The 23,181-nt window shown below is 42.1% G+C and overlaps 1 protein-coding gene across 3 annotated transcripts in view; it reads right to left on the bottom strand.

The window, feature by feature from the left end:
- The window catches only part of ZCCHC17 (zinc finger CCHC-type containing 17), a 61,355-nt gene that overhangs the window by 22,417 nt on the left and 15,757 nt on the right, over positions 1-23,181 (bottom strand). For all 3 annotated transcript variants that reach the window (XR_005787918.1, XM_040467463.1, XM_040467452.1), the window contains exons 3-5: positions 22,950-23,007; positions 8,498-8,598; positions 6,306-6,397 (exon numbers count right to left, since the gene is read on the bottom strand). Coding sequence is in view for 2 of the 3 variants with exons in the window: in XM_040467463.1 (XP_040323397.1) it covers positions 6,306-6,397; positions 8,498-8,598; positions 22,950-23,007 (251 nt within the window). In the remaining variant the exon portion in view is untranslated. The remainder of the gene's footprint in view (positions 1-6,305; positions 6,398-8,497; positions 8,599-22,949; positions 23,008-23,181) is intronic.

Below are 23,181 nucleotides of genomic sequence, written 5' to 3'. Positions count from 1 at the left end.
CCCCAAATGTTTTTTCTTTACCTAAACCTCTTTAACTTTGAACACTGACTTCACCTAAGCTTTTCCAACTATTCTCCAGGTCTCTAGAGAGTCCAGCAAAACCAGAAATATTTTGCCAAAAACACCCCCTCACCCAGAGAAATGCAGGAAGACCATATCAAAGCAGAACAAAACTGCCCACCTCACATATTTTAGTTCACAGTTTCATGGGATATGCAGGCTCAAGAGAGGAAACAGAAAAGACTGAGATACTCCGTACTCTGTCCTGGTCTTTCTTCAGTTCAGCTCACACACATCTTCTCTAACATGTTCCCTGCTACCACAGGCAGAGTTAATGACTCTTCTGTGCTCCCACACCGGTTTACTCTCTGATCATTTTGTTACATTTGTTTACATTTTGGCTCACCCTCCTACCCCAAGCAGGACTTCAAAGATAAAGTCCATGTCTGACTTTTCCCCATATCTGAACAGCAAGCATGTTCTCTAGCATACCGCTGTCCCACAGAATGCAATGATGGACAAGTTCTCCAAGTTTATGTCTGTACTGCTGACTAATATTTATATCTGTGGCTACTGAGCACTTAAAATGTGGTTAGTGTAACTGACGAATTAGATACTAAATTTTATTTAATTTTAACTTACATTTAAATAACCATACGTAACTCAGTGGCTACCTAGTGGGACAGTGCAGACAAGCGTCATAAGTTCTGAAAATGTCTGCTCAAATCCCCAGCTTTTGCCCTAGGATAATCTTACTCAAAGAATAGGGGGTCACTGTCTAGCATGGGTCATGGGAGAGGGTCCTTTCAAAGAGTAAAGCTTGAGTTACAGAAACCAAGGTGAGGGGACACCTGGCTGGCTTAGTGGGTGGAGCATGTGACTCTTGAGCTCGGGGTTGTGAGTTCAAGCCCCATGCTGGGTGTGGGGATTACTTAAAAAAAAAAAATCTTTAAAAAAACGAAAACAAAAACGGGTACCTGGGTGGCTCAGTTGGCTGAGCGTCATGACTTCGGTCATGATCTCACGGTTTGTAAGTTTGAGCCCCACATCAAGATCTCTACGCAGATCTCCGTGCAGGATCTCAGCACAGAGCCCGCTTTGGAAGCTCTGCCTCCCCTGCCCTTCCCCACTCACACTTTCTGTCTCAAAAATGGATAAACACTTATTTAAAAAAAAAAAAAAAAAAGGTGAGGTGAGTAGAGAGAGAAATGGGAGTTACTTGTCAAGAGGCATAAAGTTTCAGTTAAACAAAATGAACTAAGTTCTAGAGCCCTGCTGTACAACACCGTACCTAGTAAACAACACCCTAAGTACACTTAAGATTTTGTTAAGAGGGTAGATCTCATGGTAAGTATTCTTCCCACAATAAAACTCATTTTTCTTAAAAACCAGGGCAGGATCTTGGGGACATAACTTGAGAAAGTCACACACTTCATGGCATTCAGATGTCCTTATCTGCTGAGCTGAGTTTCAAGTGATTATGAGCTGCAGCTTAAACAAATCCTTATTATAATCAATTCCAATATTCTGTGGGTCCTAACATACCAGAAGCTAAACGTAAGTCCCACTTAATACTCAATTCAACAAACGTGTCATTTACCACATCTCCCTTTCTGTGCTCACTGTCATTGTGCTGCTTTAGGCTTCTAACTACATCACATCTAAGTCGTAATAATCCCCTCACGGGTCTCCCTGCCTCCAAGTTTCCTCCTCCAACCCATCCAGTGCACATAGTTGAATTAAACTTTCTTTTTTTCAGTTCAACTATTAAGTGATAGGCATCGGTGCGAGTACTAGGGATATAAGTACGTTAAAATGACAGAACATGGTCCTTCTCCTCAAGGAGCTAACAGACTAGCAGCAGAGGGAGACGTACACATGGGGAACTACAGTGGTGAACCATAAATACTCTTTTTTTTTTAAGTTTATTTATTTATTTTGAGAGAGAGAGAAAGCATGAGCGGAGGGGCAGAGAGAGAGGGAGAGAGAGAGAGAATCTCAAGTAGGTTCTGCACGGTCAGTGCGGAGCCCCACGCGGGGCTCAAACTCACAAACCGTGTGATCACGACCTGAGCCAAAATCAAGAGTCAGATGCTTAACAGACTGACCCACGCAGCTGTCCCCCATAAATACTCCTCTAAAAGACTATGCTATACTGGCTAAACCTACCTGGAAACTGTCTTTCACCCTTTCCATTTACAGATTCACTTTAACATTCTGGGACTGAAGGGACGAAATGTAAGACATATATTGATGAAAAACAAAAGGCAGCTGACAGACTGTGTGGCTGGAGACAGCATGAGGACACTGAGCATAAGAAGGCAAGGTTAGAGAATGGGACATGAGGGGAGATTAATCTGATCAGGTGCCTCTACTCCTCCTCAAAGGCTTTAAGAAAATTACTACTACTCTTTGGCTGATAAGCTCTCTACAATCTGACCCCAACATACCTTTTAAGCCCTACATTCTAGACCTTGACCACACCCCCCCTCTTTTTTTTTAATTTACATCCAAATTAGTTAGCATATAGTGCAACAATGATTTCAGGTGTAGATTCCTTAGTGCCCCTCACCCATTTAGCCCATCCTCCCTCCCACAATCCCTCCAGTAACCCTCTGTTTGTTCTCCATATTTGAGAGTCTCTTTGTCCTCCTCCGCTTCTATATTATTTTTGCTTCCCTTCCCTTATGTTCATCTGTTCTGTGTCTTAAAGTCCTCATATGAGTGAAGTCATATGATATTTGTCTTTCTCTGACTAATTTCGCTTAGCATAATACACTCTAGTTCCATCCATGTAGTTGCAAATGGCAAGATTTCATTCTTTTTGATTGCTGAGTAATACTCCATTGTGTGTGTGTGTGTGTGTGTGTGTGTGTGTGTGTGTGTGTGTATCACATATATCCATATATATCCACATATATCCATCAATGCACATTTGGACTCTTTCCATACTTTGGCTATTGTCGATAGTGCTGCTATAAACATTGGGGTGCACGTGTCCCTTCGAAACAGCACACCTGTATCCTATGGATAAATGCCTAGTAGTGTAATTGCTGGGTCGTAGGGTAGTTCTATTTTTAATCTTTTGAGGAACCCCCATACTGCTTCTGGAGTGGCTGGACCCCCCTCTTTTCTTAAACAAGACTCCTAACTGTGCCCTGTGTTTTCCTGTCTCATGCCTTTCCTTAACCCCTTTCTTCTATATGGAATAGCACTCCCTTCCCTGCTGCCTGACAAAATTGTATCCATTCTTCTAGACCTAGCTCAAATGCAACCTCTCTTCTAACCATCACGGACTGAAACTCACTTGTCCTCTTTAAGCTAATTCCTAGAATTCTTCCTTTAATCCATTCTTTTGGCATTTATCCCACTTGCCTTCTATTAAAGTTATTTGCATAATGATCTCATTACACTAGGCCCTGAGGCCCTTAGGCAGAAACCTTGGTATTGCCACTGCACCTAATGTAGAACACGAACCTCTAAGATAATTGTTGAATAAATGAGTAAAAGAAAGCCCCAGCTAAATGAGCGATATGCATCAGGCACGATGGGAGATAAGAAAGAGGTGCAACCCCTGTTCTCCTGGGTCTTACATGTTCTTTCAAAAGAAAAGTTGTGCTAACCACAGAGAAAAATGAGATCTTTGAAAACAATAACTACAATGGGGTGCCTGGGTGGCTCAGGCACTTGAGTGGCGGACGTCAGCTCAGGTCATGATCTCAAGGCTTGTGAGTTCGAGCCCTGCATTGGGCTCTGTGCTGTCAGCTCAGAGCCTGGAGCCTACTTCAGATTCTGTGTCTCCCTCTCTCTCTGTCCCTTCCCTGCTCTCACTCTGTCTCTGTCTCAAAAATAAAGATTAAACGAGATTAAAGAGGGGTACCTAGGTGGTTCAGTCCGTTGAGCATCTGACTTTGGCTCAGGTCATTATCTCTTTCATGAGTTCGAGCCCCACATCAGGTTTTGTGCTGACAGTGCAGAGCCTGGAGCCTGCTTCGGATTCTGTCTCCCTCTCTCTCTGCCCTTACTCTGCTCACACTCTCTCTCTTTCTCAAAAATAAACATTAAAAAAAAAATTTAAAAAACCCCAATAACTACAAGTAGCCACCATCTGTCAAGTTTCTACTGTAAACTAGATGCTAATCTGACTCTTTACAAACAAGACTGTATCGAGATCATTCCATCATTTCTGAGATGTAGGTATCATTCTCTCCCACTGATAGTGAAGAAGCTGAGGTTCAGAGACTCAAGGTGGTCTGTTCAAGGCCATACATCAGCTTATAGCAGAACTAGGACTCTTTCTGCTTTACGTAGAGCTCTAAAACCTCTTATCATCCCACTATACCATGCTTCTTTCCTGGATGCAATTCTAGAAATAGTTTACAAGTTACTGTTCGGCCACTTGGTTATTACTAGAAATAGCCTACACACAGAAACATGGACACCCCCAAAAGCAAGTAAATGCCAAACTTAAAATAACCTTACTGAGCTCTGAGTTATAAAACATTTCTACTGTAACCGAAAAGTATTCTGTCAATAATCAGACTTACAAATGTCAATATCTGGAGACAAAACTATAGAAATATGGAAAAACTCTTAAGTCACATGCAACAGCTAGAAGCATCATGTGTCAAAAACAGGCATTAGCCTTAATGTCAAGGAAACCTAGATTCAGGTCCTTGACCCACTATAATTTGCTACTAACCACAGGCAAATTATTTATCACCAAGCATTAAGTTCAAAGTTAGGAATCCAGGGGCACCAGGCTGGCTCAGTCAATGGAGCATGTGACTCTTGATCTCAGGGTTGTAAGTTCAAGCCCCACAATAGGTGTGGAGATTGCTTAAAAATAAAATCTTAAAAAAAAAAACACCCCGCCCCCCACAACTAGGAATAAAAAGTAAAATGAAGATAATACCCATTTGGAGGTTATTATGAGAATCAGATACACAAATGTATGTAAACTGTCTTGCATAATGCCCGGCACATAATATGTATCCAATAAAAATCAGTTCCTTCCCTTTTAGGTAAAACTCTTATGTATCCAAACTGATTTTGCTTATGGGACGTGTGGGTGGGTGGCTCAGTTGGTTAAGCATCTGACTTCAGCTCAGGTCATGATCTCATAGTTCGTGAGTTCAAGCCCCACATGGGGCTCTGTGTTGACAGCCTGGAGCGTGGAGCCTGCTTCAGATTCTGTGTCTCCCTCTCTTTCTGCCCCTCCCCCACTCGTGCTCTGTGTGTGTCTCTCTCTCCAAAATAAACATCAAACTGATTTTGCTTAGAACTATAAACACAGGTTTCCAAACTTTTCCCCACCAAGATCCCACACAAACATTTATTTTTTTCTTATTTTTTAAATTAATCAATAACATAACTCCACTGAGAGCACCTGATTAGCCTGAGATAAACAATGTGCTATTTTAACAATATCAAAAGCAATAAAATAATGTTTTTTTTTTCTTTAGAGAGAGCGTGTGTGCAAGTGGGGTAGAGGGGCGGAGGAAGAGAGAGAGAGAATCCCAAGTAGGCGCCAAGATCAGCACAGAGCCTGATGCAGGGCTCGATCCCACAACCCTAGGATCAGGACCTGAGCCAAAATCAAGAGTCAGACATTCAACCAACTGAACCACCCAGGTGCTCTAACATATGGTTAACCTGAAGGTAAATGCATGATTTGGCTGGCTTTCTGAAATACTGGAAACAGTTCATAAACCCTTCAGGGAACCTGAGGGAACTAGGAACCTCTAATCAGAAATCCCACTGGCATATATTCAGGAAAGACTTTGAGACAGATAGCAAATTCCCCTGTATCACCAGACATTAGCCTACATGGATAGCAAATCTTCCATTCCTAAATGAAAGGTCCGAAGAGCCAATAAAACTAAGATGTGGTGTTCAGAACACAGTTATCCCAAGATGTGTTGCTTCCAGATTACCCTACCCTCCCACATGGTCTCTGTCTTCTTTGAGCCCCAGTGCTAGGACACAAGGAACAGGGGCCTCATGAATGCTTGTTGGCTGACTGGTTAAAGGGCTAATGCAGAAAGAATAAGGGGAAGGAAACAAAACCACTGATGGGGCACTTCTGTGCTAGGAGCTTGGCATGTTAGCATTCCATCCTCGAACTCTACACAGCACAGTGTGACCTACACTTTAGACCTCTAAATCCAAATATCACCAAGGCTACTTAACTCCTCAATATCAGAGACTATATATGGTAGAGTTCCCAGGTCAGTCTGATTCACTACAGCATTCTTTAGTTTGAGAAGCAGAAGGATTTTAGCCTTTCCAAACCTTTTACCTACTCAATGATAACGTTGTTGGGGTCAAGGTCTTTCCCAGTCCCTTGGTTGACGACTTTCATGGAGAGGGACACTTTTATCCTATCATTTTTCATCTGTAAAAGACAAAAGGCAAAGTCACCAAAAGTTAAGAGTACATCATTTAGACTGCTGATCTACAATTATCTAACTGAGAATCAAAGCTTTTATCATCATAACAAACACCGAGCTCCTCTAATGGTTGAGGTCCTGTACTGGGACCTAGCACTGGGAGTGCTAATGAGGATAAATAGATCTTGTGGCAGAATAACTGTAGGAAGTAGTTTTTACCTTATTTTTGTTCCTCTGGGGAGGAAAGACAGAAATGGCTGCTCAGAAATTCAAGGCCTGTGGAGGTAGCCAGGCAGAAAAATAAAAGCCATTTTTCAAGTTCAGCATAATGATTAGTTCAGAGACCCATGAGCCCAGAATGGGTTTCTGAAACATTCCAGACTAGACTAGATCCTCCTTTGGACTTGGTCTAGAGCATCTTTCTTTTCTTTTCTTTCTCTCTCTCTCTCTCTTTCTTTCTTGTTTAAACATTTTTATTTATTGATTTTTAGAGCATTTTTAAACAGGAAGGTGATTGTTAGCCACATTGGTCTTCTTTTGAAAAAAAAAATTTTTTTTCAACGTTTTTATTTATTTTTGAGACAGAGAGAGACAGAGCATGAACGGGGGAGGGGCAGAGACAGAGGGAGACACAGAATCGGAAACAGGCTCCAGGCTCCGAGCCATCAGCCCAGAGCCCGACGCGGGGCTCGAACTCACAGACCGCGAGATCGTGACCTGAGCTAAAGTCGGCCGCTTCACCGACTGCGCCACCCAGGCGCCCCTACATTGGTCTTCTTTTGCTCCCTCCAGCCCTTGCAGCCCTTCTCCATTTCAGGGTCTTTGCATCAGCTGCTCTCCTGGCCTAGAACATGCTTATCCCAGCTTCTCACGTGGCCACTGCCTTTCCCTTTAGGTCTCAGCTCATGTGTCATTTCCTCAGAGAGCCTGTGCCTGACCACTAAATCTACCTCTGACGCTGCCTGAGCCCATTACAGCACTTATCAGAACTTCCAATTTTTTTTTTTTTTAAACGTTTATTTATTTTTGGGACAGAGAGAGACAGAGCATGAACGGGGGAGGGGCAGAGAGAGAGGGAGACACAGAATCGGAAACAGTCTCCAGGCTCTGAGCCATCAGCCCAAGAGCCTGACGCGGGGCTCGAACTCACGGACCGCCGAGATCGTGACCTGGCTGAAGTCGGACGCTTAACCGACTGCGCCACCCAGGCGCCCCTAGAACTTCCAATTTTTAAAAAAATGTTTATATTTATTTGAGAGACAGAGAGAGAGAGCACACACGTGCATGGGGAGGGGTGGCAGTGGAACGGAGGATCTGAAGAGGGCTCAGATCCTAAGCCACCCAGGCACCCCTAACTTACAATTATTTTATACATATGCTTGCTCATTTTAATGTTTGTGTCTTCCAGTTACATTCTGTATAAGCTCCATAACAGCTGATGTCACCTATGTCTGCTTCGCTCTTATATCCCTCAGACTAGTACATGGAAGCACTCAAACATTATCGAATGGCGTCTCTTTCAGCCCTATCTGCCCCGGCTGTTCTCTGGTGGAGGTCTCAGTGTCTGATCACATTTCTCCTGTAGGCTGCCCACACCCGCAGCCCACATGCCCTCAAGGGAGTTGCTGTTAACAGGGTCCTTCAGACTTTTCTCACTTCCCTCACACTGCATGGTGCCAGGTATTAGGATCAATAATGGTAAACTCTGTGTCTGCCCTTGTTTGGGTCCAAACTGAAGTGTACCTGGCAGCTGTTCTCTGAAGTTTGATAAAGACTCGTCCCAGCAATTAAGCTGCCTTCTCTCTTTTTGGTTCTTTTCTTTTCTGTTTTTTTTTTTTTTTCTTGCCACCGGCCATTTGGATAAACTTCAGGGAGGAAAGTCTTGTAAATGTGTACTTATTGCACCACTCTTATTACAGTTTACACCACGTTCCTTCTGAGTTTACAGGACAGCGGGCCAGAAGGTTTCAATTCAGGACAGAATTCAGCGGCAGGATTCAAAAATAAGATCATCAGCCACAGTTAATAACATATACACATTCACCATCTTGCCCCTAGTTTTCCTTCATTCCTTCTCACCACATGAAAGTTGCACAGAACCTTACCTCTCGGCCAATAAGCTTCACCCACACTTTGTCCCCGACATCTACTATCTCTGAGGGCTTATCCACGCGACAGGAGGACATGTGAGTTCGATGGACCAAACCTGGGCACAAGAGGAAATGAAGTAAAGCACAGGGTATATCTGGTATTTATACTCTAAATAACAAGGTAAGGAGAAAATGGGAGTGGAGAATTCATTGCAAAATGTCTGTTAATTTAAAACTTTAAATTAAGACGATGTGGGATCATGTTTTGTAGCTAATCAACAAATATTCTTTAAAAATAATGCTCAGGGGCGCTTGAGTGGCTCAGTCGGTTAAGGGTCCAACCTCAGCTCAGGTCATGCTCTCGAGGTTTTTGAGTTCGAGTCCCACATTGAGCTGTCTGCTGTCAGCACAGAGCCCGCTTTGGATCTTCTGTCTTCTCTCTCTCTGCCCCTCCCCGACTTGCATGCACACACACACACACACACACACACACACACACACACACACACTCTCTTTCTCTCTCAAAAATAGACATTTTTGGGGCGCCTGGGTGGCTCAGTCGGTTGAGCGGCCGACTTTGGCTCAGGTCACGATCTCGCGGTCTGTGAGTTCAAGCCCTGTGTCGGGCTCTGTGCTGACAGCTCGGAGCCTGGAGCCTGTTTCAGATTTTGTGTCTCCCTCTCTCTGACCCTCCCCTGTTCATGCTCTGTCTCTCTCTGTCTCAAAAATAAATAAACGTTAAAAAAAAAATTTTTTTTTAAATATACATTTTTAAAAATAAATTAAAAAAATAATGCTCAATGTTAGCAAACATGTGATACAATAACCACACTTACACTAGTAAAAACACAAGTCAATGAAAGTCTCTGAAAGCAAGGGCATCAAGATGTTTTTACCTTTGATGCACGAATATCATCATTAGAATTTTTCCAAAAGAAAAAACCCAATAAAGGCAAAAGACCTATGGGTATGGAAAAATACCTGCAGTATTATTATCTAGAAAAGTTTTTAAAAACCTATAAGGCAACCTAAATGATTAGCTTGGTAAACCGTGGTAAATCAACCAAACGGAAAAGTAAGCAGCCATTTAATTTACAATTATGGAAAATAATTATGAGAAATAAGTGAAAAAAAAATCTAAACAAGGTGCTATTTTTAACCTATTAAATTAGCAAAATATTTAGAAAATAACAATACCCACTGGAGAGAGCATAGTCAAGTAAGAAATATTGCTAGGGCTAGTACAAAATGTTAGAAATCATTTAGCAATCACTATCAAGAGTGGTAAAAATATTTAATAAAATTTGTTAAAAGTTAGGGGCACCTGGATGGCTCAGGTGGTTAAGCATCCAACTTTGGCTCAGGTCCTGATCTCATGGTTTGTGAGTTCAAGCCCTACATCGGGCTCTCTGCTGTTAATGCAGAGCCTGCTTCAGATCCTTTGTCTCCCTCTCTCTCTGCCCCTCTCCCACTCATATGCGAGTGCGCACGTACTCTCTCTCAAAAATAAACATTAAAAAAAATTAAAAGTTAAATAATAGTCATTAAGTAATTTAATAAAATATTTGTAATAGATATCCTTTTCCTGTCTGTCCAAACTCCTTTCCTGGGAGAACCACCTTCCCTATTTTCTTTTTGTTGTTGTTGTTAGACAATTACAGATTTTTTAAAAGTTTTTATTTATTTACAATCTCTACACCCAATGTGGGGCTGGAACTCATGCCTCTGAGATCAACTTCAGATTTTTATGGAAAAAGTTATTAAAGCATTAATCAACATCACCTTCCCTGCTTTCTAAAATAAATCTGGTCAGTTCATGTGATTTGGTTGAAGCTGACACAACCCCCAACTATGGACACATGACACAAGCTTAGTCAATCAAGATGCCTCACCCAGCTAGCCACAGTAACTGATTGGTTCAGGGATAGACACGAGACATTAGCTAAATCAATTCATCTTTTTCAAGATGTTGGGATTACGAACTACAAAAATTTACCAATGCCCATATTAACCACCAGGTGGCAAGATGTGACCAAAGGTAAGAGACCAAGCCCTCAGGGTGTAATCTCAGCACCTGATAGAGCCCTAGGGAAGCCAGATTTATCCTGCACATCCCAATGGGAAGAGTCAAAACATTTCTCAACTGTTTCTGTCCCTTGCAACCAAGAGTTCTGACTAAATTAATATGACCCATAATCACTTCTGGGAATCTGTCCAAAGGAAGTAATCATATACACAGAAAAAGTGATATGCATCAGGAAAAGTGACATACATAAAAATACTCATGTATTTATAAGACAAAAAAATTAGAAACAACCTAATATTCAACAACAGAGCAATGGTTAAGTCAACTGTGGTACAGCCATTGAATGGTCCATTAAAAATGTTGCTCAAAAGATGATGTAAAAATATATCCATAATTCATTCTTTAGTAAGCAAACATCTGATTGCCGACTCTGTGTCGAGCACTGAAAACAACCAGTATTTCCCCATGTAAATAACAAAATACAACACAAAATTGTATACAGTATGACTACAAATGCTTCAAAAAGATTTTAAAAGTCAGAATGATCCAAAATGCTGTAACAACGATTATACTAGTGTACAAGATTACACGTTCATTTTTTTCTTTATTTTCAAGTGTTTCAATAAAGAAAATTGTCTCTATTCTGGGGGAAATAGATACAATATACAATTATTTTGAATGAACATAAACCAGGAATGTAAACTAGAGAAAAAACCGGTAAGTCAAAGAGTTACGTCTAAAATGACTGCCCTTCCTTAAGTTTCTTGGGGGAATTATTAGCCTGTATTCTCTCTCTCAAGCTGTCTTGCACATGTGTGTGCCCACAAAGTCATCGGCACGGCAGGCACACACCTATAATTCGAAGCACCTGGCCTCTGCTTAGAGCTCCTACTGGAAGTGCCTGCCTGCTCTGACCACCGTCACTGGGTCTCACCTACCTATGTCGGCTCATTCTGGAGGTTGATAGCCTATGAAGAACTCTGGGGCCTCCAAAATGTGTTATATACATCTTATACGTTCTTATGTTTTTAATTTTAGACACATCACGTAACCTCCAAATCGGATAAAATTTGTGAAGCTGTGTTTTTTCCCCCATGATGGTGTAATGGGCAGAGCTGCCTAATTGGGAAGTCTAGAGGGGAAATCCAGATAATCTGAAGGAAAGGGAAACCTTTCCCTTTGACATTTTTTGCAACTGTCCTCTCATGTTAAAATTTACTTCTTTCCTCTGTTAATGAAAGTTATGAAGGAAATTAATGTTGAACCTAATAATACTTGAGAGATTTTTTTTTCCCTTTCCTAAAACAGAAGGTCTGTACCACAAACAAGGAAATAATGGCACTAACCATTTGTCCTCCCCTCTGATCCCAAAGTAGAATATTTTTTGGTCCAGGCATCTCTCCTGGTTCAATAAGGTATTTCTCGAAGTATTAGTAGTGAAAAATTGAAAACAACTTAAAACAATTATGTGGTACATCTGAATGACAGAATAATGTCATTTAAATGTTTACAAAAGTATGTTAAACAATGGAGAAATGTTTAAGGTTCACTAAGTGTAAAAAGCTACAATGTATATATAGACAGTATAATCTTAATCTCAGTATGTCAAATTTTATGTACATGTGACTAATAAAGAAATATACCAAAATGTTAATAGCACCTGTCTCTGTGTGGTAATGGTATCATATAATTCCTTTAAAGTTTTCCCCCTTGGGGTGTCTAGGTGGCTCAGCTGGTTGAGCACCCAATTCTTGATTTCAGCTCAGCTCCTGATCTCACGGTCCATGAGTCTGAGCCCTGCATCGGGCTCTGTGCTGATAGCTGACAGTGATGGTGCAGGGCCTGCTTGTGATTCTCTCTCTTTCTCTGCCCCTCCTCCACCCACATGCACGTGCTCTCTCTCTCTCTCTCTCAAAATAAATAAATAAAATAAACTAACTAAATAAACTTAAGGCCCCTGGGTGGCTCAGTCAGTTAAGCATATGACTTTGGCTCAGGTCATGATCTCACTGTTTGTGAGCTCAAGCCCCACATCAGGCTCTCTGCTGTCAGCACAGAACCTGCTTCAGATCCTCTGTCCCCCTCTCTCTGCCCCTCCTCCACTTGCACTCTCTCTCTCAAAAACAAATAAACATTTGGGGCGCCTGGGTGGCGCAGTCGGTTAAGCGTCCGACTTCAGCCAGGTCACGATCTCGCGCTCCGTGAGTTCGAGCCCCGCGTCAGGCTCTGGGCTGATGGCTCGGAGCCTGGAGCCTGTTTCCGATTCTGTGTCTCCCTCTCTCTCTGCCCCTCCCCCGTTCATGCTCTGTCTCTCTCTGTCCCAAAAAAATAAATAAAAAACGTTGAAAAAAAAAATTAAAAAAACAACAAATAAACATTAAAAAATAAAAATAAATAAACTTAAAAAAATTTCCCCCTTAATTTTCTATAGTAAGCATGCAGTATTTTTATTTTTTTAAGTTTATTTTGAGAGAGACAGAGAGAGAGAGAGAGAGAGAGAGAGAATCTTAAGCAGGCTCTGCACTGTCAGTGTGGAGCCTCATGTGAGGCTTCAACTCACGAACCATGGGATCACGACCTGAGCCCAAGTCCAACGCTGAACCGACTGAGCCAACCAGGCACCCCAGCGTGCAATATTTTTAATCATAAATATCTTAAAAGCAAAATGAAAAATGATATGTGTACTATGACCAAAATAAAACTATGTCTCATATAGACTCAGACTAAAGAGGAATATAAAAAGCTATGCTAAGGTACAGGATTTTTATAGTTGAGACATTAATGGCTTATTACCAAAAGCTTATGGGGTGAATTAAACAAGGGAAATGGTCTAGCTGTCGGTCTTGAATGCAGATGTCAGGTGGGCAGTTGGATATGTAAGTCTGTCAAAGTTCAGAGGATGTGTATGAACTGAAGATACAAATATATGTAGGAGTCTTCAGCATACAAATGTTTATGTACTAAAATATATTAACCAGATTGTCAACTTAGTGATTGGTACAGGGATAGACACAATTCACCAGTTTATCAATTTACAACAGAGGACATACTTTGTTTATTCCTAGTTCTCATCTCATAAACTACCCACCACCGCTCCAGTATCAAATACCTAAAAAATTAGATAAGTGATTGGAAACTGCTTCAACACAGAATCAGAACAAAAAGGAGATACATGTTTTAAGATAGGTTTACAGTCCACAAAAGTTTAATGGACTTATCACTTCCTCATAAAAGAATCCATCTCTCTCCAGTTCCTGGCATCAGATTCATTTCTGCCCTAAATAAGGTAAGACAAACACTGCTATCTTCAGATTCTCGGACTTTCTTTTAGTATGTTCCAGGTTGACAACCCCCACCTGCTCATATAATCTCCCCCTACATAGAATGATAGTCAATTAGATTTCAGTCTCCTGAGTTATAATTTCATTCCAATCTTTTCCCTGGAATCACACCCAAATTATCTTGTCAAAGTCGTGAGTGCTCTCATCTCTCTGGTCACAGATTTATAGCCAATTGCCTGGTATATTTCTATCCATGGCTAATCCCATCCTCTGTGTGGGGGAATCCATCACTAGGTTTCATTCTCAGAAGCCAGTCTACATTCTTGGGAGGTGTTTCACTGCTAACCACATAAGCCACCAACAGCTGGATTAAGTGACATAGTAGAGGGCACCAAATAACACACTTGAGGTCCCCTCACCCTGTGCTGGATTCCTCACTATATACAGTATATTCACTTGTTCATTTCCTCCTTTGATCAACCCTGTGACGTAGGTTCACATGAGAAAATACTGTAGAAGCATATTGGCCAAGGTCACAAAGCTGGTAAGAAAGAACTGCAATTCAAATATGAGTCTGTGGGGCACCTGGGTAGTAGCTCAGTGGGTTAAGCAGCCGACTCTTGATTTTGGCTCAGGTCAGGATCTCACGGTCATGGGATCTCACGGGTCATGAGCCCTGCGTCTGGGCACCGCGATGAGCATGGAGCCTGCTTGGGATTCTCCCTCTCTCTGCTCCTCTCCTGCTCTCACCCACACACGCACGCGTGCTCTCTCTCTCTCTCGCTCATTTCAAAATGAATAAGCTTAAAAAAAAAAGAACTATGAGTCTGTCAGGTCTTCTATAGCATACTGATATTTCTCCATTTATTATTAATGATCTGTGCTATCTTTTCAATTAAAAAAAAAAAAAGAAAGAAACATGGTCTCATCTACAAGTAGTAGAAACGCATCTAATTCTGCTTTAGCATACGCTCCGAAATGAACAGAAACAAGTATGCTCTGCTTGTCAGTCTACGTGGAAGGGAGTTGTTCGGAAGTAGTCTGTGCCTGGATTTCTGACATGAAGCCATAAATGCCCAAAGGGCATATCAAATCCATCATCATGTTCAGTAAACCCAACATGACACTTGAACAGAATGAATCTCATCTGAGTAGATGCTGGTAAAAGAACGAAAAAAAAATTCTGACAACTTGGAAAGAGCTAGCATCTCAATCACCATATTAAAAAAAAAAAAAAGGAGTAAGCCTATTATTGTTCCCTTGAAAATATTCTCCCAAATGCATTGTTCAACCTTAATTTCTTTCACAACTTCCACTGGCAATAAAGGAAAGAGGTGAAAAGTACAAACCATTAGAAAACAGCTGCAGCCAAAATCTGTCAAAATAAAAGGTCTCCTTTATCTTTGGGGGATATGAATTCCCTTTCTAGAATTTTCAAATAACTTATCTCCAATCAATGGTTTATGATTATAATGTAAGCCCATAAATTAAAGTGCTTTCATATCCTTTATCTTGTTGGGATCATAAATTCATTCAAATAGTTACAAAACATCCACAATATTACAGGCAACTGTGGATTCAAGGACAAGACATGATCCTGACAGATAAGAAACTCTAAAACAGGCACATCATTCCCATTTCACAGATAAGGAAACTAAGGCTCAAGTCCAAAGCAACTTGAAGTCAAAAGCCAGTAAATGGTGGGGCTGGAACTAGAATTAATGTATTCATTTAATAAAATGTATTGAACAGCCACTATTCCTCAGGTGGATATCTCACAGCTCAGTGGATAACCACAACCTCACTTATATCATTGCGCTACATTGTAATTTGTTCGTATCTCTAGACTACCAACAGTAGGGCAGGAGGGACTATGTTTTCTTATCTCTTATCTCTGTGTTCACATCTAACATAGTGGCCAGGTAATGGAAGTCAATAATTATTCGCCACACTGATTTCATTGCGAAAAATATTTGAGCTTCTACCATAAGCAGTACATTTTAAAGTGTAACATTGGGAAGCGCCTGGGTGGCTCAGTTGGTTAAGTGTCCAACTCCTGGTTTTGGCTCAGGTTACGATCTCCCAGTTTGTGAGTTTAGCTCTGTGCTGGGCTCCATGCTGACAGTGTAGAGCCTGCTTGGTGTTCTCTCTCCCTCTCTCCCACACACAATAAATAAAAACAAAAAAAAAAAAAAGTATAACGCTGGGGGCGCGTGGGTGGCTCAGTCGGTTAAGCATCCGACTCTTGATTTCAGCTCAGGTCATGATCTTGCAGTTCAGGAGATCGAGCCCCAGGTCAGGCTCCATGCTGACAAGGCTGAGCCTGCTTGGGATTCTCTCTCTGTCCCTCCCCTCCCCTTCAAAAATAAATAAACATTAGGAAAAAATGTTGAACAATCTGATCCCCAAATCTCATGTGCTAGTGGGGCAAAGGATAGTAGAAAAAAAAATAACGTCATAAAAAGCTGCACTGACACTATGATAGTCGCTAGCCATGTTGCTGTTTTGGTTTTTTTTTTAATATTTATTCCATTTCACTTTCTTTTTAAAATTTCTTACTTTGAGAGAGAGAGAGAGCGCGGACACATACGAACAATGGGGGAGGCATGGGAGAGAAAGAATCCCAAGCAGGCTGTGCACAGTCAGCATGGAGCCTGAAGCAGGGCTCGAACTCATGCACCTCTAGATCATGACCTGAGCGGAAGTCAAATGCTTAACTGACTGAGCCACCCAGGTGTCCCATCATGTTGCTGTTTTAAGTTTAAATTTAAATTAATTAAAATAAACAAGGTTAGGGTACCTGGGTGGCTCAGTCAGTTAGGGGTCTGACTTTGGCTCAGGTCATGATGCCGCAGTTCATGAGTTTGAGCCCCAGGTTGGGCTCCTGTGCTGACAGCTCAGAGCCTGGAGACTACTTCGGATTCTGTCTCCCTCTCTCTCTCTGCCCCCCTCCACCCCCCCCCCCCCGCTCACACTGTCTCTCTCTCTCTCTCTTAAAAATAAACATTAAATGGGGCGCCTGGGTGGTGCAGTCGGTTAAGCGTCCGACTTCAGCCAGGTCACGATCTCGCGGTCCGTGAGTTCGAGCCCCGCGTCAGGCTCTGGGCTGATGGCTCGGAGCCTGGAGCCTGTTTCCGATTCTGTGTCTCCCTCTCTCTCTGACCCTCCCCCGTTCATGCTCTGTCTCTCTCTGTCCCAAAAATAAATAAAAAAATAATAAATAAATAAACATTAAAACATTATTTTAAATAAACAAAGTTAACAGTTAGTGGCTACATTACTGGCCAGCACAGATGTGCTAGAATACCAAAATTTATTTGGTGTATGTCCCTGATTCCTCCACAGAACTCCTATAACTCTTGGAATTTCTCCCGTGATACGACCGTCTTTTGTTATTCATAAGCCCCTTCTGATCACAGAAGAGTTTGCTAAGGAGGTGATTTAGGGTGGGGCTCTAGATGTCTCTGAACGGGGCAAGTCTCCAGAAGATTAAATGATGAGAGGGTTGGGACCACTGGTCTCCAGGAAAGAGGGAGAGGGGCTGAAGAGGCCCAATAAAACTCTTAAAACAGGACTCAGAGAGCTTCCAGGTTAGTGAACATATCAGCTTGTTGGGAGGGTGTTGTGTCAGAGAAGCTTGGAGTACCCCCGCCCCCCACCACCTCCATACCTTGGCCGGGCCTGACTGTATCCTTTATAATAAAACCAGCGAACATAAGAAACAGTGTTTCCCTGAGTCCTGAGAGCTGTTCTAGCAAATGATCAAACTTGAAGAGGGGGTCGTGGGAACCCTTGCTTCACAGCCCACCAATTAGAAGTACAGGTGGCTCAGGACTTACGACTGGCATCTGAAGTAGAGGCAGTCTTGTGAGTCTGAGCCCCTTTAACTTGCTCGAGCTGACACACTAACTCCAGGCAGGTAGTGTCAGAATTAAGACACCTGCAGTTGGAATCCAGAGAATTAGCTGGTGTCAGAAAAACACATCAAAACAGATATAGAACATTTCCATCATCACAGATAGTTCTAGCAGGCAACACTATGAGCCAGGGGAAAATCTAGTTTAGATCTGAGTACGAGGAAGGGGTCTTCAGCTCAGTAGGGACAAAAATTCTGAGAACAGAAGGCTGAGAAAAACAACTCAAGTTAGAGTCTCCCTTCCTGAATCAGAACATTAAAATCCGGAGACCAGAATTATCTTATAGCTCAGTCCTTTTGGCGTGGGACTTGATGATTTTCTCCTTTTGAGAGCAGGGAAGCTAAAATACAACTGCTGGAGTTACGCAGCAAAACCACAGAAAAGCCCAGGATTAGAGACTTCCCGCCTAATTACTTGGCTCCCCGCGCTCTCCCTCTGAGGCTTGTCTCCACCGGCTGTCAGACTAACAGATCCACTTGTAGGCAGGCATCGACAATGAGAGGCATCCCCTGACAGGGCATGGACACAAGTGAGTTGAAGCCTGACTGCTGGGAGGTGTCAGGCCTTTCGTCTACACAGAGTCCCCAGGGTGCCACATAAATGCTCAAGTGAGTAGGTATTACAGTGATGGTGAGTACACTGACAAGATCTGTCTTCAGACCAAAAGAGGGGCATGCCTACAAAGATGGGGATGAGTCCTCTTGTTAAATCCCAGACAACATAAAATGAGCAACTTTATTATCCTCTGCTGACTGTTAGCTTAGAAACTATCGGGGAGCCCTTTCTAATTCCACGATGCCATTCATGGCACAGTAGTCTCCAAGGCTAGATGCACGGCTTTATTATCCAAAGATCAGCGGTTGGACTTTTTATTTTTAAGAAAAATTCTGGGTTAAGAAATTGCACAAAGTAAAAGTCCCTCTTCGGTGTCCATGTCTCCCCTAGCAAACTGAACCCTCCAGGGGTGACCGTTGTCAGCAGTTTGTGGGGCTGCTTCCAGGCTTCCTTCTAAACCTATGCAGTAGTTCAAAAACGACATCGGCACGTGGACACATGCTGTAGAATTTCGGCGGGGCGGGGCACACCATGGAAACTCTGCCGCAGCGTGCGTTTTCATCTTAGCTTGGACATCTTACCATCCCAGGAAAGTGGATGCACCCGTTTCACCAATTCTAAGAGGCATTTCCCTGCCCTCACCTTGGCGTCTCTGAAATCAGAGGGCTTCTTACAACCAGCTCCCAGTCAGGCACTGGTGCCGGAGAGTTGCCATCAACACTTTTCACAGATCCTTTCTGGTAAAATGAAGAAGGCACCAGCATCAAAGTATCAATTTTCTGATCATCTGCATAGTCCACCGCACAGATGTACATCAGGTATCTAAGTCTACACTGCGAACTAAATCCCCTAAGGGGCTGCTGGATCAAAGTCTACACTGCGAACTAAATCCCCTAAGGGGCTGCTGGATCAAAGGGCAAGCACAGTAAAAATGTTAGCGGGAGCGGTGCCTGGGTGGCTCGGTTGGCTGAGCATCTGACTCTTGATTTCAGCTCAGGTCATGATCCCAGGATCCTGGGACGCCCCCCACCCCCTGACCCTCCTGGCTCCATACTCAGCATGGAGCCTGCTTAGGATTCTCTCTCTCTCTCTGTCTCTCTCTGTCTCTCTCTCGCCCCCTCTCTCTCCCCCCTGCCCCTCCCCCACTCACGCTCTCTTCCTACAATTAAAAAAACCTTGTATATAAAAAACTGTTAATAAGTGTTGCCAAAATCTGTAACAATTTATGTTCCCAACAGTGAGTAAAACTATTGTTGGAAATAGCCATTTCCAAAACTGGGTATTAACAGAGATTTTTTAAAAAAGTTCTTATTTAAATTCCAGTTAGTTAACATACAGTGTAATGCAATCACTTTAAAAAATATTTGGAAAATTTTAGGGGCGCCTGGGTGGCTCAGAAGCGTCTGATTTCGGCTCAGGTCATGATCTCATGGTCCATGGGTTCGAGCCCTGCATAGGGCTCTGTGCTGACAGCCCAGAACCTGGAGCCTGCTTCAGATTCTGTGTCTCCCCCTCTCTCTCTCTGCTCCTCCCCCACTCATGCTCTGTCTCTCAAAAATGAATAAACGTCAATAAATAATTTAATTATTTGGAGAATTTTAGATTCACATGTAGTCAGAAGAGAATACAGAAAAATCCTGGGTACCCTTTACCCAGTTTCCTCCAGTGGCAACATTCCGCAAAACTATAGTACACTATTGCAGCCAGGATTTTGAGCACTGATACTATAGTGTAATAGGAAATATACATTTGGTCTTTATCTCTGGTTCCCGGCACAGAACTCATAAGCTCTTGGAACTTCCTGAGTGATAGGAGCATCTTGTTATATTCATAGGCCCCTTTCAGCATTACCCAAGTTTATGCTATACGGAGACTATTAGTGGGCCCCTAGAAAGCTTCAAGATGGGGACTGATAACCACCAGAACCAATCCTGTGATGAGAGGGCTGGAACTTTCAGCCCTACCCTCTACCTTCCAGGAAGGAGAGAGGGGCTGGAGATGGAGTTAAGCCAATAATTTAATCAATTATGCTTATGTATTGGAGCCTCTACAAAAAACCCTCAACAATAAGGTCTAGAGAGCTTCTGGGTTGGCAAATACATCCACATGCCGAGGGTGATACACCTCAACTCCACCGAAACAGGGGCTCTTGCACTTGGGACCCTTCTGGATCTTACCCTATGTACTTCCTCATTTGGCTATTCATTTGTATCCTTTATTATAAACTGTAACAGTAAGTATAACATTTCTGGTGTTCTCTGGGTTGTTCTGGCAAATTACTGAAACTGGGGAGGTGGTGTGGGAACATCCAAATATGTAGCCAAGTCTGACAGAAGTGTGGGTAACCTGGGGACTCAATAATTGTAACTGGCATCTGAAGTGAGGAGAGTCTTAATGGGATCGAGCCCTTAAATACTGTTGAGTTTGATGCTACCTCTGGGTAGTCAGTGTCAGAACTGAATTGAAGTGTAGGATACCCAGTTGGCATCAGAGAATCAACCAATCAGATAGCTGAAGAACTGGTTATTAATTACATCCCACATTTTGGAAAGGCAATAAAAACAACTAAGGTACTGATGCTTCTGAATGGAGGAATCTTGAAAAAATGTGAAGTGAAAGAAGCCAATCACAAAAGACCACGTGTTGTCTGACTCCACTTATAAGAAATGTCCAGACTAGGCAAACATATAAAGAAAGAAGGTAGACTAGTGGTTGCCTAAGGCTGGGGCAGGTGCGACCGTAATCTGGAGTGACTGCTAACAGGTATAGAGTTTCTTTCTGGCATGACGAAAATGTTCTCAAATTAGATCGTAGCTGCAAAACTGTAAATATTCAAACAACCACTGAACTGTATATTTGGGTGAAATGTATGGCATGTGAATTACATCTCAATAACACTAGGAAAGAAAAAAGAATGTTTCACAAAAGGAATCGTAAGGTATGCAACCTTTTGGGATTAGCTTTTCCCCCTCAACATAATTTCCTAGAGACTGATTCAGGTTGCGTCACGGATACTTCATTCTTGTTCCTTTCTACTGCCAAGTGGTATTCCATTGTGTGTATATGCCACAGTTTAAGTTAGTTTTTTTTTTGTTGTTGTTGTTTTTAATGTTTATTTATTTCTGAGCAAGAGAGAGAGTGCTTGTGAGCAGGGGAGGTGCAGAGAGGGAGGAAGAGAGAGAATCCCAGGCAGGCTCCAGGCTGCCAGCACAGAGCCTGATGCAGGGCTGGATCTCATGAACTGTGAGATCATGACCTGAGCTGAAATCAAGAGTTGGACGTTTAACCAACTCAACTGAGCCACCCAGGAGGCCCCTAAGTTAGTTTTAAATCAATCCTGAGAATGAGCATCTTTTAAGACATTTACTGATTAGTTGCTATTCTTTCTCCTGTGAATTCTTTCCATATTCTTGGCCCCTTGTCCTACTCCTTTTTTTATTAGTCTTTTGCCATGTGTGCTACAAATCCTTTTTCCCAACTTAACTTTGCTTATGATTTTTGAGAGAAAGTTTTTTACCTTTATGTAGTCAAATATCATTCTTTGTTTTTAATTTCTGCTTTTCTATTCTTTATAAATGTTTGTTTATTTTTGAGAAAGAGGGTGCACACAAGAGTGGGGGAGGGACAGAGAGAGAAGGGGTCCGAAGCGGGGTCTGTGCTAATAGCAGAGAGCCAGATGTGGGGCCCGAACCCACGAACTGCAAAATCAGATGCTCAACCAACTGAGCCACCCAGGTGCCCAGTCAAATATCATTCTATATTTTCTTCTAATAATATCCTTATAGTTATATTTTTTACATTAAAATCTTCGATAAATCCTTAATTTATTATAGCATGAGGAACCAGCAAGTTGAGTTTTTGGATGTACTAGCACTGTGATATGGCAGAAAGCCAACTAGGCTAGGAAGCAGGAGGTACGGGTTCTAGACCCGGCTGTGCCATTACCTAGCTAAATCACTCTAAGCAGACCACCAGTTTGTGGAACTTGTCCTTCCTACTTAACACAATTATTTTAAGAAACAAGTAAGATTACAGACGTGAAGGGGAATCTCAAAAAATGTTCAACAAAGACCTATCACTTTAAAAACGTAGAGCATGATATATATACATATCTCTCTCTCTCTCTCTCTCTATATATATATATCTATACCTCTGTATCTATATATGTATCTATGTAACATATATGCTATATATACTATATATATGCACCTATATACTTTCTCCCTCTCTCTCTCTCTCTCTCTATATATATATATAGATAGATAGATAGATACATAGATAGATAGATATATCAAATTTGTATTGGTTATGGCACTATTCTCATTCCATGTGCCATATATTAGAAAACTCACAATGTTAGCCTCAGAGTGTAAGTAACTTGTCCTACCCCAAATCGTAAGACCAAAGAGGTCAAGTGACTTGCCTAGGGTCACAGGAGAAATTTAGGCAAGAGCTGGTTCTGGAAGTGAACCCAAGTAGCTATACCCACCCTCCACCAAGTCAGAGAGCACTTCTGAGTGAAGACCTACGAAAACATGGACTGTCATCACTTGTCTATATTCCTATCTCTACACTAAAGACAAAAAGAAAACTACTGTTTGAAAAATGAGCGTCTGTAATCAGGATGTGGCGGGGGTGACAGAAGAGAGTGGAATGGGAGGTCAGAATTTCAAGTTATAAACTCCCACCTTGCTTCCGACAGCCTGGGATTTTGATAAAGGCTCCATAGTCTGTCACCATAGCAACCTATAGAGACAAAAAAAAAAACACAAAAAAACAAAAAAAGAATCAATGTCACACAAATGAGAATCTCTCTTCTGTGGCATTTAACCTAGTCTCCCTGAATTTCTACTTGCTACTGACTGCTGCAAAGCTGCCTAAATTTATGTTCTGTCAAATATTCTTTCTGTTCTTTATGAA

Source organism: Herpailurus yagouaroundi, unplaced genomic scaffold (genome assembly GCF_014898765.1).
Source record: "Herpailurus yagouaroundi ecotype Mexico unplaced genomic scaffold, PumYag 77, whole genome shotgun sequence".
Classification (NCBI taxonomy): Eukaryota; Metazoa; Chordata; class Mammalia; order Carnivora; family Felidae; genus Herpailurus; species Herpailurus yagouaroundi.
This window is presented reverse-complemented; position numbering and strand designations above follow the sequence as displayed.